This window comes from Sturnus vulgaris, chromosome W (genome assembly GCF_052056855.1).
Source record: "Sturnus vulgaris isolate bStuVul1 chromosome W, bStuVul1.hap1, whole genome shotgun sequence".
Taxonomy (NCBI): Eukaryota; Metazoa; Chordata; class Aves; order Passeriformes; family Sturnidae; genus Sturnus; species Sturnus vulgaris.
The window spans coordinates 23,475,833-23,490,562 of record NC_142282.1 but is presented as its reverse complement, the minus strand read 5'-3'; the positions used below and the strand labels follow the sequence as shown (position 1 = coordinate 23,490,562).

Below are 14,730 nucleotides of genomic sequence, written 5' to 3'. Positions count from 1 at the left end.
TTTTAACTTCCCTATTTCTCCAGGGGTGTACCACACCTCAGGACATATTTGCTCCTCTTCCTTTTGAGTTAAAGCAAAAATATTAAGCTGACCTTGGGATAATTCAATTTTCAAATCCAATGCTATTATTAAATCCCTCCCCAATAAATTATTTTCTGCCTCTGGCAGTAACAGCAGATCTTTTAATTCAATTTTGTTTTGGGTCTCAATTTGCACATTTTTAATAATAGGGACTCGAAATGGTTCACCTTTTGCTCCAACCACGAGTGCTGTTTCTCTACTAGGTTTACACCCTTTTGGTAGGTGTTTAATTGTGGATTTTTCGGCTCCTGTATCTACTAAAAATTCCACCTCCTCCCCCTGGGGACCAATCTTTAAATTTATCAAGGGCTCTTTGGATGGTATGGTCCCTAATACATACAGCCCCTGACACCCCTATTCATCTTCCTGGAACATTTTTTCATCCCGTATCCGTTCTTTACAGTTTTTCTTTATATGACCTTTCTTGTTACAGTAAAAGCAGGTTCGCCTTGGTGAATTATTTCCTGCTTCATTTCCTTGTTTTGGTGGGGGTTTTCTTGGTTTCCCTCCCCCTTTCTGCTGGGTTTCTTCCTGTGTTTCACGAACTGCAGCTATAAAGATTTTTGCTTTTGCTTTCTGCTTCTCTTCATCCCTCCTTACATAAACTTTTTGTGCTTCTCTTAGCAATTCTTGTAACCCCCGATCTTGCCAATCATCTAACTTGTCTAATTTCTTTCTAATATCTCCCCATGATCAAGCAACAAATTGGGTTTTGAGGAGTGCCTGACCCACTTGTGTATCAGGGTCTATCCCGGAGTACATTTGGAGATCTTTCCTCAGCCGCTCCAACCAGTCAGTCGGGGATTCATCCTTTTTTTGTTGTTCACTAAAGGCTTTATTAATATTTTGACCTTTAGGAACTGATTCTCGGATACCTTTAACGAGTATCCATCTTAAGTCCATCATATTCTGGCGATGGACATCATTCTGATTATCCCAGTTATGATTATTTAATGGCCATTTCTGGTCTCCCCTAGGTCCAATCTGATGCTCCCGGTCCCATACCTTCATTCCAGCCTGTCTGATCATTTCCCCTTCTTCCGTGGTGAATAGGATACTTAATATAGATTGCAATTCCATCCAAGTATACATACTTGGTCCGAGGAATTGATCTAGTCTCTCCGATACCCCTATAGGATCTTTTAATAGTTTTCCCATTTCTTTTTTAAAGTTTCTCACTTCCCCTGTGTTCAAGGGAACATTTACAAATCCAATTAAGCCAGCCTGTTGTCCTGCTGATGAAACTTCCCACAGGGGGTAAAGGCGAGCCTTTGTATTGTTATCTCTCTCCTCTCTGGTGATACTATCTCTCCTGGTATTCCTTTGACTGGAGCGAGTTCTTAGAGCTATGGGAGTACCAGGAGGAGAAGTGGGTGCGGTGCGGGGGGTCTCCTGTATTTTCTGTATTATACCGAGGTGGGAGATTATCGAGGGGTTCCCAGGTAACCTTTTTTTTTATCTTCATCCTCTTTTTCTTTTAAAGTATATATCAAGGATGGCTTGGACTGTTTTGCCCACAGGGCAGCATACTCACATTCCTCTCTGTTAAATGGTTCTTTATGAGCCACATATATGTTTAATGCCCGACAAATCCAACCCTCAAATGAGCCGAACATGGGCCAGTATAGGTTATCTTTACGGATCATTTCTCTGGTCCACTCCACCATGCAATATTGAATCAATTTTTCTTTACTTTTTCCTCTGTATACCACCCCTGTGTCCCAACATTTTAATATTACTCCCAAAGGGCTGCCTGGTGGTATTTCTGGCAACCTACTTGTCTTGTCTTTATTTTCCCAGTCTCCTTGTGGACGAAATGAACTTGAACCTCTTCGTGGGTCCCTGGGACTCATAATCTTACTCCCTCTTTTTCCCATTTTTACCTCAAGGGACTGTCTTGAGGTGTTTGTACTCCCCGATGTGTTCCGTCCGAACCCCTGCCTCTCCTTGGGTCAGGATGGACTGGAACCCGCCTCTATCTGGGCTGGGACGGGAAAAGCAGCTTTTCCCTTCTCCCTCCGTGACTGGTGTGTTGCAATCTGCTTTTCTTTTCCTCCCCCTTCCCCACCCCCACGCCCCCCTTCCCGGGTCCTGCCTTTTCCTGAACTAGGATGGGAAGGACATAGCCTCTACCTGGACTAGGATGGGAAGGACTTAGCCTCTACCTGGGCTAGGACAGGAAAATCAGTCTCTCCCTTTGTGCTCACTCACTTCGTCCGGTCACCTGCCAGGTTGCTCGGGGGATGCTGGAAACGCAGATAGAAGGACTCCACTCTCGCTTCGCAGCAAAGGCCCCGTCTCATTCAGACAAACACACAGTCATCCCCACCAAACCAGACAGATATTCACAGTCCGATGCTCCTGTCTGGGTCTTTGTGCACAAGAATTACAGGTGATTTTGCCGCGGTCTTCCGGGGTGATTTTCCTTGCTCAGTCTATATGGTGTGGTACGTCGATGGGTCCTGAGAATCACTGACGAACCGGGGCCAGAGCAGTGGGGCGCCTCCCTGAAATCGCATTGCCTCTCAGGGCTCCAAGGACACCCAGTGTTTCGACACCAAATTGTTATAAATGAGAGACAAAAGACTCGATATTCAGGAAAATTTTGGATTGCTTTATTTGATAGAGAAAGAGCAAGCAGCACGCTGGGGAACGCGAGGGGTCACTGCCCACTCCAAGCTCCAACGAACCTTGGTTTGCAGCCTCTTCTTATACTGTGGTTCCTCATTGTAATCAATAATTTTTGGGTTTCTTTTGCTGTCATAATTTTGCCAGGTAAGCAGTGGTGGTCGAATAAACATCCTTACACAAATTCACAAAGCCTCCGGGTGATAATCAGTCACAGATAGCCATCTGGTCCTTGTAGATAACCACCAGAGAAGTTCTGGAAGTCTGGTCCTTGAGATAAGCAGTATTGATCAGACAAAGACAGGAAGGGCTTTTTGGGAAGTCCGATTTCGCAAGCTGGCAGCCAATACAACTTATTTTGAAAAACGTAACATAATATAACATAATGTAATGTAACATAATACAACAGAATATAACATAACAAGGTGATTTTAAACAGAATTATTCAATCATATAATTTCCTTTATAAAGTGTCCATGCTTCACTTCAGAGCTTAGTATTCTGGTTTATGCAAACCCCAATGCTTTTGTGATTAACATGAATCTTTTATCAATTGTCACATCTGCTTCCGGGTGTGTGGGCCACCATGAGCCCGCAGCAGCTGCCGAGGACACTGTGGATTGTGGATGAGGCTGGGCTGGCCCCCCGCCCCCCCTTGGTCTGACAGCGGCAGGAGTGGCGTCCAAGCAGCATCGCCTGAGGGCCCCATGGGGGGCGGGGAGAGAGCAGGGAGTGACCCTGAGCGACACCGGAGGGGATATCCTTAGGGCCTGAAAGGCCAGCGGTGGCATCTAGTTTCACGGGTAGGAGGCTGCTAAGATGCTTTTAAAGCTGGAGCTCCTCTGCTCCAGGACACCCTGGGAGAGCTGTGGGTGTCCAATCTGGAGAACAGAAGGTTCCAGTGAGACATTCGAGCCCCTTGCAGTGCCTGCTGGGACTCCAAGATAGCTGGGGATGGACTTTGGAAAAGGGTCTGGACTCGCAGAACAAGGGGGAATAGCTTCAAACTGCCAGAGGGCTGGGGTAGATGGGATATTGGAAAGGAATTCTTCCTTGTGTGGGTGCTGAGGCCTGGCACATGTTGCTCAAAGAGGCTGTGTGGGAGCCCCATGGCAGGAAGTGTCCAGGGCCAGGCTGGAGCGGACATGGAGCAACCTGGACTACTGGAAAAGTGTCCCTGCCCATGTCAGGATGTGGGAAGAAGATAATCTATCATCTCTAAGGTCGCTTCCAGTCCAAACCATTCTGGGATTCTAGGATTCATGGAAGGCCCTTTTCCAAATGAAGTGTTGTATCTCTTGGCTCCCAGCTTGTAGTTGCCAGTTCTTCTGGAAGCAGGCCTGGCCAAGCAGCTGTGATGAGCCATGGGTTCTCAATAGGACGAGTGTGATATATTTGCAGAGAGGAAGGCTGCAGACAGATCTTCAAGGCCCAGGTAAAACAAGCAAAGGATTGAATAAAAGCCAAAGGTTTGTTGTGTTAGTCAGTTTGCTGGCTGTTGAAATGGCCCCAGGTCATTTTCAACATTTCTAATTTGGATTTGTTTATGTAAAAAATGAATGTGTTACCTCCAGCGTAGGCTCTCCAATGCATCTCCATGTGCTCCCATCTCTTTGTTGTATATCAGGTTCTATTAACTGAAGACAGAATCATAACACAGTAGTAAAACATTTAGAGGTGTAGTTAGCCAGCTTCAGGAGTTTTCAACTCTGCTGTTGACTTTTCTGGTAACTGTAAGCAAGGCAACACAATCCAGTTACACCACTTTTCCTCTCTGGCGAAAAGATGATCTTTCTTTTTTTTTTTTCTCATTTTAAAAATAGCCTTGAATGAAGAGAGTTATGCATGTGGCATGTAGGATTCATTATTTTACCTTTCTCTTCTGCTGTCTTTCCCGTACTAATTTTTAAAATTTTTATTGTTGCTTTTCTCCATTCAGTAGGTTTGAAAGAATTCTAATTGTTGCGATGATGGTTCTTTGAAGGCTCACTTGGCCCACCTTTTGGGTGAAGGAAAGAAGAAGATAAGGTCCTCTAAGAAGAGTAAAAAGCATACTTTAAAGAGATATTCAGAGATGTCTGCAGATGCCATGCAATTACCGTGTAATCAGCAGAAATGTGTTGGAAAAACACCCATCAGTGACTTCACAAGAAAGCCACACTCAAGACAGGTAAAGAACAGAAGCATAAAACCCCAAAGGAATGAAATGGACAGATTTTCATTGGGAATGAGCAACTCCTGAATTCTTGGTTCTAGAACTAGGGGCTTGTAATAAATAGACTGTCTCCTTGCCAAACGGAAATTTGGTGTAAGGAACTGCTCACTGCCCGTTGAAGTGCAGGGCTAGTAGACTAATATATGCCATGGCAAGCATATTGTATGGCTTTCCTGGTAAAAAGAACTTGGTTTCGCTCATAGCAATCTAGATATGTACCCAGTCTGACACCTATCTTTTAGGCTATATTTCCAAGTAAATGGCTTCCATGATGATGCAGTAAGTTTATGTCATGAACAGGAATGAAGTGATTGCATGCATCCTTTTTTACCCTAAGCCAGCTGCTGATTAATGAGACAGAGACACTCTCTGACGCCAAGGAGTGCCCAAGCTTTTGGGAAAAGCACTGGGCAGATAAAGCTAATATCCACGTTTCTTGCTAGCCTCTTCCTGGAAGTTCATGTGTTTGTTCATCTTTTAGAGGTGTTCTAGATGTCTTTGTAGTTTACATGTACTAAATGTAGCAGGTATTGCTTTCATGCCGTCCTAATAGATTTGAAGTTGGCATCTACTCAGGCTTCAATGTCTCAGAAGAAGCAACGTTGATTCTTTGAATTCTGTTCTTGAACGTGAGAATGATACATATGTAGTTAATGAATTAAGTAAATCGAATTCACTTGAATGGAAAAATTGTCTTGTTCATGTAGATTTTAACTTGGGAAATTGATATTTGAGTTCTACTTTTCATTGTTGTTGCTTTTCTGTATTCTTTGATTGCACAGATAGCAGATGTACTGACCAAGTATTCTCTGAAACTGGAGCAAATGTCCTTCCTCTTGGCAGCTGATGTTCACAAGTGCATTAACGCTAAGGCCATGGTAAATGTTTTACCCGGGGCAAGATAGCAGTCTGAATATTCCGAGAATGTCTTTCTTTCCCCAAATGAAATTCATTTTTTCTGCCTATCAGTCACTGAAATATAGAAGAAATTTCTACTTGGTAGGGTATTGGTTATCATTTGTTTTCTTTTCTCCCCTCATTTTCTGTAGAAGAGACAATTTTTTCTTTGCTTTTGCATGTCGTATGCTGTTTCTACTTCTGGTTTTATTTTTTAATACACAGAATATAAAGAGAGCACTGCTGGATAATGAGAGGGCAACTGCCAAGCTACTCTTGAATTGAATGAAATCAGAGCTTGAAAAAGAAAAATGGCATCGACTGAAATGGCAAGGGAGAGTCAAGGACTGGAAGCTCATGCAAAAGAAGTGTGGAGTTCAGAGTTTCAGGTCAGAAATGTGGCAGTCTTCTTTTGGACAATGAGCGACACAAAGTGGCTAGTGTTCACTTTTGGTTTCTATCGAAGTAATACTTGATAATTTTTTCTTTCTACGTGATATCACACATGATATCAAATATATCATGTGATTCAATTCTACATATCTACTTTCCATCCTGCAGAGAATTTAGGGCAAGTGAAGAGATAGAGAATGCCCCAACTGTGAATATGGAAATGGAGAAGTTGATAAAGGAGCAGATGGTACTCAGAGAACAGAGACTGAAGGTTTTGCAATATATCGGGTATGGCAAAAGAGGGTATAGCATAAAGGAAAACAATTGTTGCTGGAGTTAATGAAGGACTTGGCTACAAAATGCACTTTGCTTCCTGTCAATGTGTGATTGCTAAATGCAGCAGTAAGGCAGGGTCTACATCTATTTCTGGACAGCTCTTTTGAATGGAAAAAATGCATTCTTGATTTTCAGTGCCCCATCTACACTTAATAGGTGGCGATCAAACTCTTAAAATGGAGGAATGCAGAAGTAAATCTTGAGACATAGTAGAAATGGGCAAAGATGGGTGGAGAGCTAGAAGTTGGTGCTTTTGTCAAGGCATTTTTTCTCCATGGCATGGGATTTTATTTGCTTAATAAATTAAGAGAGGAGACTGGATAGAAATCTAACGTCGCTACGTTTGAATATCCATCCTGAACACAAGACGCATTGGTGTGGGTGCAATGCATTATGGTCTTTACAGGGAGGTTTTTTACGGTGGATGTAGGAACAAGGTAGATGACAGTTCCTTATCGGGCAGTAAACAGTTGGCCTTGAACAACAACAATCTCAGGTTTATTTTCTTTGCCAAGATGGCGGTAAATAAAAGAAAGCCCAGTAGTATGGATATTTGGATTCATAATTTTATATTTGAAGTACTGACTGGTTTGTATTTTAGAATACCTGACTCTTGTTTCCTACTTTGATAGCACCTTGTTGCCTCCAACACGTGCCGAATCGAATGGAAGCGAATGGTGCAGAACTATGGAGAATTGAAACAAAAGCCTGGGCAGGTCGGGAAATCCTAAGAACAGTCTGGAATTCAAGCAATATTTTCTTTTCTCCCGGGCAACGATGAGGCAGACAGTTGCTTTCAGAGTGCATGTTTGCTCTATTCTTTGTTCCGTGTGTTCCCACATACCTTCTCAGTTGCTTGGAGGTGGCAGTAAGAGCCAAAGAAGCTGCCTGTGGCTTGGCTTTCCTTTGGCCAGTACAAACACCTGTGCATTGTGAGATCTAGCAGGAACTGGCTAGGGTAGTATGAATCTGGGGGAAATCTAAAGTTAATTCTGACATGGATCCCTTCTCAATCATACAAAAATACTCCTTTTTAACTCTTGCAGAATAAGAGGGGAAGTATTGGAGATACTTCCTTTCTCTGTGTCCTTGCAGCATGCCTTCCCTCTCTGTGTCTGCCTTCTCTTGCTCCAGAGCACATCCTGTTGGGATGTTTGTAGCCTGTATGGTAGCAAAGAAGTTGGTTGCGATTGTAAGTACCTTGCTACTTTGAAGCATAATGATAAAGAGCTGTGTATGAAAATGGCTTGATTTCTTTGGCTGGTATTGTTTGGTGTCTGTAGACAAAGGTCTGTAGGCACTGCTGGGATCTGTTCCGTGTGCTGAGATTCAGCACATGGCCTCTGTCATGTTTCCATGTCACACTGCACTATGAAAGATGGGAATTTTGACTGTGGTCTGTTCCATAGCATTCAGACAGCCCTAATGTGGAGTGAGTGGAGAAAATGAGCATCCAGTATGAGCTGGTCGAGGGCAAATATCAGGAGAAAGGGCAGATGTGCAAGTTGAGTGCCACAGCTTTTGGCTGTGATAGCCGTGGTCCAATGTGTCATTCGAGTAAAATGCGTCTGAGGATGCACCAAACATTGAGATAACAAGTGGAATTCCTTTTTAAACTCCACCTTACTCTGTTCAAAAAGTGAGCCATCCGTTTGGTTTCACAGTAGTAGTTGGTATTCGTACTTGAAATGTGGAACAGCCGTAACAAATGCCGGTAATGAAGGGAGTGCTGTCCTACGTGAATGTGGAAGATGCAAGGAGCCTTAGTCCTTGTGCTAAATCTGTCTTATCTTGGGAAAAAAATTCCACGTCTGCCTCAATTTCTCCCTTTGTGTCCAACCAGATGGTATTGTTTACTAATCTAATATGGCATGTAGGAGGTTGAATCTATCTCTGTCCATCACAAGAAAAGAAACACTACGTTTAGCCAGGCTCTCTGAAAGCCACACAGTATTTCTTCTGTGCATGTCAATAATTTGTTGTTCTTTTTCTTCAGATGACCCTGTTGGATATGAACATTTGCACAGCAGAAGATGCTGAAGTTGTGTACTCCAATATGCTTCAGATGACTGAGAAACTAAAATGTATGTTTGAAGAAGAAGTGGAGCACGTGGATGTACGTTTCTTTTATTTGATGACATATATTTTCAGCACTCCTTGGGATTAGTCTGTTCTTCCTGTGCTCCCACCTGCAATGCCTTCTGCGTGGTAGGCTATTGATGCCACCTTAGAAAGAGGTCCATAGTGTGGCAAAATACTCCAAAGAAACAGTTTGGCCTGGATGAGGTTCATGTGGAAGTGTTCATAATTCTTGTGTTTATTATTTGCAATATAAATAGATTGTATTTTTATGATCATTTCTATCTGAAATACATATGATAGTGATGAATCATATATGGCCCAGTCTGCTTAAGATCAGACTTTAGGAATAGCTGGAAATGATCTCCCAAATGTCTTCCAATCTTTTGTATACATAAAAAAGTCGGGCAGTTGTTTCTAAAGGGATAAATTATAGAATGTGATTTGGTGCTTTATGGTGCCAGAATAAACAGAAGTTTGGATAATCCGCATTCTTAGCAGTTTACTTGGTGACTGATTTTTTTTTACTCTCCAGATAGAAGACGCCATGTTGGATACCAGTCGTAAAATTCCAGGCAGCCTTTTATCATGTTACATATCCTCTTACTCATTCATTTCACCTTCCAGCAGTTTAGAAAGAACTTGTTCACTTGAATGTTTTTCTTTGGAGAGATTTTAAGGAGACGGCTAAATGGCCATAATACAGGTAGAAACATAAAATCAAGGGTGTGCTACAAAGACAGGACTTCTTAATGCAAAGAGCCCTCTGAAATACAAAATACCTGCTATAAAATTAAAAATGTAATCTTTGACTTTTAGATGGGAATTTCTACTCTTCAGTTTCATTCTGTCAGGTGCATTTTTGCTAACTGCTTGATTCACGCTGAATGGACAGTCCTGTCTTATTCTTGGTATGGCAACAGTGATAGAGATCACTGCTGCTTTCTGTAGATAGTGGCTGCAAGTTGCTATTACGAGATCTTGTGCAGGTCTAGAGTCTGAATGGATGTGAGGTTCTCATTGTTTCAACAAGCAACTCGGGGTGGCAGTGTCAGAGGTCTTCATTATCTAGGAAGATTTTTATAGGCGATGAGTTTTGCAGAGGTAGCTTTCTCTTCTGGGTGTAGAATATATGTGCATAATTAACTTCCTTGAATCCTAAATAGTTGGGGAGATTTTAGTATCGACGAAACCATTTTTACTAGCTTTTATATGTGGCCTTAGATGATGAAAGTGGTCTGGATATAAGTTTAGATAAAAGGAAAACAGTGAGCTCCTTCCTGAAGATCTTAACAGCACCTCTGAAGCCATAGAGGAAGCAGCGCTGTTCACACACCCAGGAGGTCTTTCCTACCTGCTCGATCAGAGGCACATTAGAAGAGCAGTATTGACCTGAGGGGCAGATGCACATACCTTGACACACCTCGCACTGGGACTGTGGTTAGAGCTGGAGGTTTGATACTCTTTCTAATAATTTGAGCCTTTAAAACAAAGCCAGAGGTAACAGACCAAGTGAAAATACCATGCCAGGTTGTGGAAAGAGAATGTTACCTATCTGAACACCTACATAATTTCCCCATGATTCTCTTTGTTTAGGAGACCAAGCCAATGTCCGTATAAATGAAAACAAGTGTGAATATTGATGTTTCTTGAATCAAGACTCAGTTTTATGTCCAAGTCAAAGGCAAATAAACCAGAAAGGCTCCGCTGAGCACAGTGCAGAACTAACATGGAAGACAGTAATTTGACCTCTTATGTAAGCAGTGTTGGAATGGTTCCCCATCCAAAAGGAAGGATGTCAAATGCTTCTTTGGAAATATTTTAACTTCTGTGCATGTCTTTTTTTGTAACGAACTAATCCCTAACAAGCCAGGACGTGATTGTGTTCAGTAGAAACAGATCAATGGCAACATTTATCCTAAAGGTTTTATGAGATTGATCATGAAGTTCGATTTAGATTTAAAGGCACTGTAGTCATATTTAATTTTATTTCTCTCCGTACTTGAGTCTCTTAAACAGGGACCTTCAATTGGACAGGAACGGGACACTGAAGCAAATTGTAATGGATGACCTAATGGCTTACCCAGAAGCATTTTTTGGGAATTGATTTCTTCTAGGTATCCATCAGCCAGCATTTTGGTGTGAAGGAAATCTTCAAACAGGTAAAACAAAAATTCCCGTTGGTTTAAAAGCTGACTGCTATATTAATATTTCACTTTTGATAAAATTTTCATGACCATTAAAATTCAGACTATATCAAGTATTGTTTCAGCCACTGAAGAAAGTGCTTTTGATAGAGATAGGAGAGGAAAACCAAAACATTTCTCAGAGCCCTACTTTGCACTCTGTCCTTGTTACAAATGGCACTTGAGCAAATTCATTTGCCTTTGGAACAGAAAACGACAAGGTAACAGGCTTATCATTACGGATTTGAGTGTTCCAGGTTCTTTAGATAGTAAGTGATCTATTCAAGATGATCTCTTACTGAAATAGATCCATTTTGACAAGGGAAATGGATTTCTTAGAAGAAAGCAAATCCCTATGTTATAACGGTGTGGTGGGTGTTTTTTGTTGTTGTTTTGCTTTTAGAACTTGCAAGGCACAATCGACTTCATAGTTCGAGATCCAAATAAGACCACGACATTCCAAACAAGTGTTTCTTTTCGGTTGTTTTTCAATCTGTATATCTTTGGATTGTAACCAGTAGAACTGTGCTTGAACTTGAAAGAAGTAGGGGAGGTTTCAGAAGTGGAACATATGGTGGAACAGTAAGCTGAGAGCATTGTGCAAGGACAGGAAAGAGGGGAAAATGGTAAGAGTTTCCTGAGTCGGAAGGGACCCCTAGGGATCGTCAAAGTCCAACTCCTGGCCCTGCACAGACACTCCAACAGTCCCACCCTCTGCATCCCTGAGATCATTGACCAAACGCTCCTGGATATCTGGCAGCCTTGGGGCTGTGCCCATTGCCTGGAAAACCTATTCAGTGCCTGACCAGCCTCTGAGGAAAAAAACCTTTCCCTGATAGCCAGCCTAATCGTCCCCTGACACAGCTCCTGGCATTCCCTTGGCTCCTGTCCCTGGTCGCAGAAAGCAGAGAACAAAGCTGTCCCTGTGCTGCCCTTGAGAGGAGCTGAGAGGTCCAAAGTGAGGTGTGAGCTCAGTGTCCTCTCTGCAGCTAAACCAAATGCCTTCAGCCACTCTTTGTATGGCTTTCCCTCCAGCCCCTTCACGGTCTCTGTGTCCCTCCTTTGGACATTTCTCCAATAGCCTGAGGTCTTTCTGAAGTTGTGGCATCCAAAATTGCCCCCAGGGCTTGAAGAGAGCGCAGTCCCAGCCCAGAGCAGAGCAGGACAATCACCTCTCTCGAGCGTGCGGTGCCACAAGATAAGGACAGTTGTCAAAAATCAGCTGGAGAAACAAATCTAACAGAGAAACAGGTGATCTAGGCACAGGAAATGGAAGAAGCAGAGGAAGAAGAAGATGAAGAGAGGATTCCTTGTAAAAGTGAAGAAAATGAGCATGCAGAACAGGGACTAAGCATTATGCAGGTAAGTGAGGAAGAGAATTATTTTGAAAGTGAAGGCAGTTTTGTCCAAAAGAAGGAGGAATAGGAAGTCTTTTTGCTGAGAATGAATATAAAGCCTTTTTCCTGTTTAGTTTGTATATGAAGCACCCAGGGCTGCGAATCATGGTTTTAAAAAGTTAAGGTTTTTGCGCAGAGTAGAAGTAGTTTCCATGACCAAGATGTAAGTTAGGTAGGTAAATGGTAGGTTAATAATTACTAGATGCTTAGGCTAGAGCTAATTGGTATAATAATCTGCTATTATAAATTCATGTACAGAAGAACGTAAAATAAGTAAACTGCTAACCATGAAGCACGGAGCCTTGGATCGTGCCAGAGGGTCACTGAGACCTGATGAAGACTCTCTTGACTTCATCCTTTGAGACCACTGACCCATTTCGCGACCACCGACCCAATTCAAGAAAAGAGCTGTGCACTCGTGAAGGACTAATGGGCTCATTTTAATATGGGATGGGGATGGGAGGTGCTGGGGTTATGCATATGTATTGTATGTAAGATCTTGGGGAATAAATAGATGGCAAAGAACCTTGTTCAGGGCCGTCACGCCTTTCGGAGGTGACTCCCGTGCCGCCCAGCGGTGAATAGACATACCACTTGCTAACTTTAATTAGTTAGAGGGTCTTTGTCCGTGATTATACAGGGATTTTTAATGATTCAGCCCTAGATCCTTTTGTGGGAAAATGGAGTGTGTAATGTTGCCAATCATTTTGGAGCGAATTTGGAGGTTTTTGGGGTCCCAGGTGAATTTTGGGTTGAATTCTGGGGATTTGGGGGTTCCCAGGTGAATTGGGTGGGGGGGGGGGGGGATTTGGGGAGATCCAGGTGAATTTTGAGGCGTCCCAAGTTGATTTTGGTGAAGAATTTTTGGAATTTTGGGGAATCCTGGGGAGCGAGGTTTGGGGTTGTGTTGGTTTGAAAGTAAAACCAGTGCGAGACTCCAAGTCAGTAATACAATTTATTCGGGGAAAAGAGAAAAAAATAAAATACAGGCAATAATATAAAAGAAAAACCACCAACAAAGTCAAAAATACAACCTGACACCCTCTCAGTCAGGGTGTTGGTAGCAGTCCTTATAAATGGTGGCTGCAGTCCTCCTGGATGACAGATGTGGTTCAGTTGAAGCTGTGCTCCTGTAGAAGGTGCAGTTTTCCTCCAAAGATCCAGCGATGATGTGGAAAAAGGTCAGACTTTCCTCGGGGATTGAGTGGAAAGGACTGCCTTGGTGTTCCAAATCTCTGTTTTTATCTAGGTAGGAAATGTTTGGCTCCTCCCCCTGGCTGGAGCATCTCCCAATGGGATGATGTAATCTTATCAGTCACACAATAGGACTTAATGGCCCATTAACAGAATATATCTTCTGGAGGAAGGATGGGTTGTGAAAAGAAAACGATGATCATCCCCCTGATCTTATCAGATGGCACATCAGCAGAGGATATCTCCCACAGAGATAAGGATCACCACCCCTCCCACATTGTAACAGATCCTGATAGAATACACATTTTTGCATTGTACCCCAGGACATAATCCACCCCTTATTCTATTACCATCTACATCATACCCAAACCAATACCCTGTTACAGATATATAATACAAAATGAAACCTTACATACAGTTCTTACTTAAAATTTAGTCTCCTTGCAGTACACAATGGGTTTCCCCATCTTTCTGCATTACCCACCAAGTGCAACCAGGTCCTTGAGCAAAAACAATCCCACAGATGGGTTTGCCTTTGCCTGTGGTGGGATTAATCCAAACAGTCTTTCCTAAAATACCTTTCATATGTGCCTCAGGGACCTTGTCCCCATCCACTGTGTGCAGGGGTTCAGAGTGGGCAGGACCGGCTCGATTGATGGACCCTCGGGTGATAACCATCCAGGTGGCTTTGGCCAAGTTCATTTCCCAAATTCTGAAGGTTCCACCACCTAGGGCTTTCAAAGTAGTCTTAAGGAGTCCATTAGACCGTTCAACTGTCCCAGCAGCTGGCGCGTGGTAAGGGATATGATATATCCATTCAATACCATGTTCTTTGGCCCAGGTGTTGATAAGGCCGTTCTTGAAATGGGTTCCCTTGTCTGATTCAATTCTCTCAGGGGTACCATGCCTCCAAAGAACTTGTTTTTCTAGGCCCAAGATGGTGTTCCGGGCAGTGGCATGAGGCACAGGGTAGGTTTCTAACCATCCTGTAGTTGCTTCCACCATGGTCAGTATGCAGCGCTTGCCCTGGTGGGTTTGGGGAAGGGTGATTTAGTCAATTTTCCGGGCTTCTCCATACCTGTACTTTGACCATCGTCCACCGTACCACAGAGGCTTCACCCGCTTGGCCTGTTTGATTGCGGCACAGGTCTCGCAGTCGTGGATGACCTGTGAGATGCTGTCCATGGTAACGTCCACCCCTCGGTCACGGGCCCATCGGTATGTTGCATCTCTCCCCTGATGACCAGAGGCATCATGGGCCCAATGAGCTAGGAATGATTCTCCCTTGTGCTGCCAGTCTAGATCCACCTATGATACTTTCACT

General features: G+C 43.1%; 1 protein-coding gene across 1 annotated transcript in view; it reads right to left on the bottom strand.

Annotated features, from left to right (window-relative positions):
• Positions 1–14,499, bottom strand: part of LOC148220040 (endogenous retrovirus group K member 8 Gag polyprotein-like) — a 46,572-nt gene extending 32,073 nt beyond the window's left edge. The window contains exon 1 of the mRNA XM_088155768.1: positions 14,485–14,499. Within this exon, the coding sequence (XP_088011894.1) occupies positions 14,485–14,499 (15 nt within the window). The remainder of the gene's footprint in view (positions 1–14,484) is intronic.
• Between the last annotated feature and the right edge of the window lie 231 nt (positions 14,500–14,730).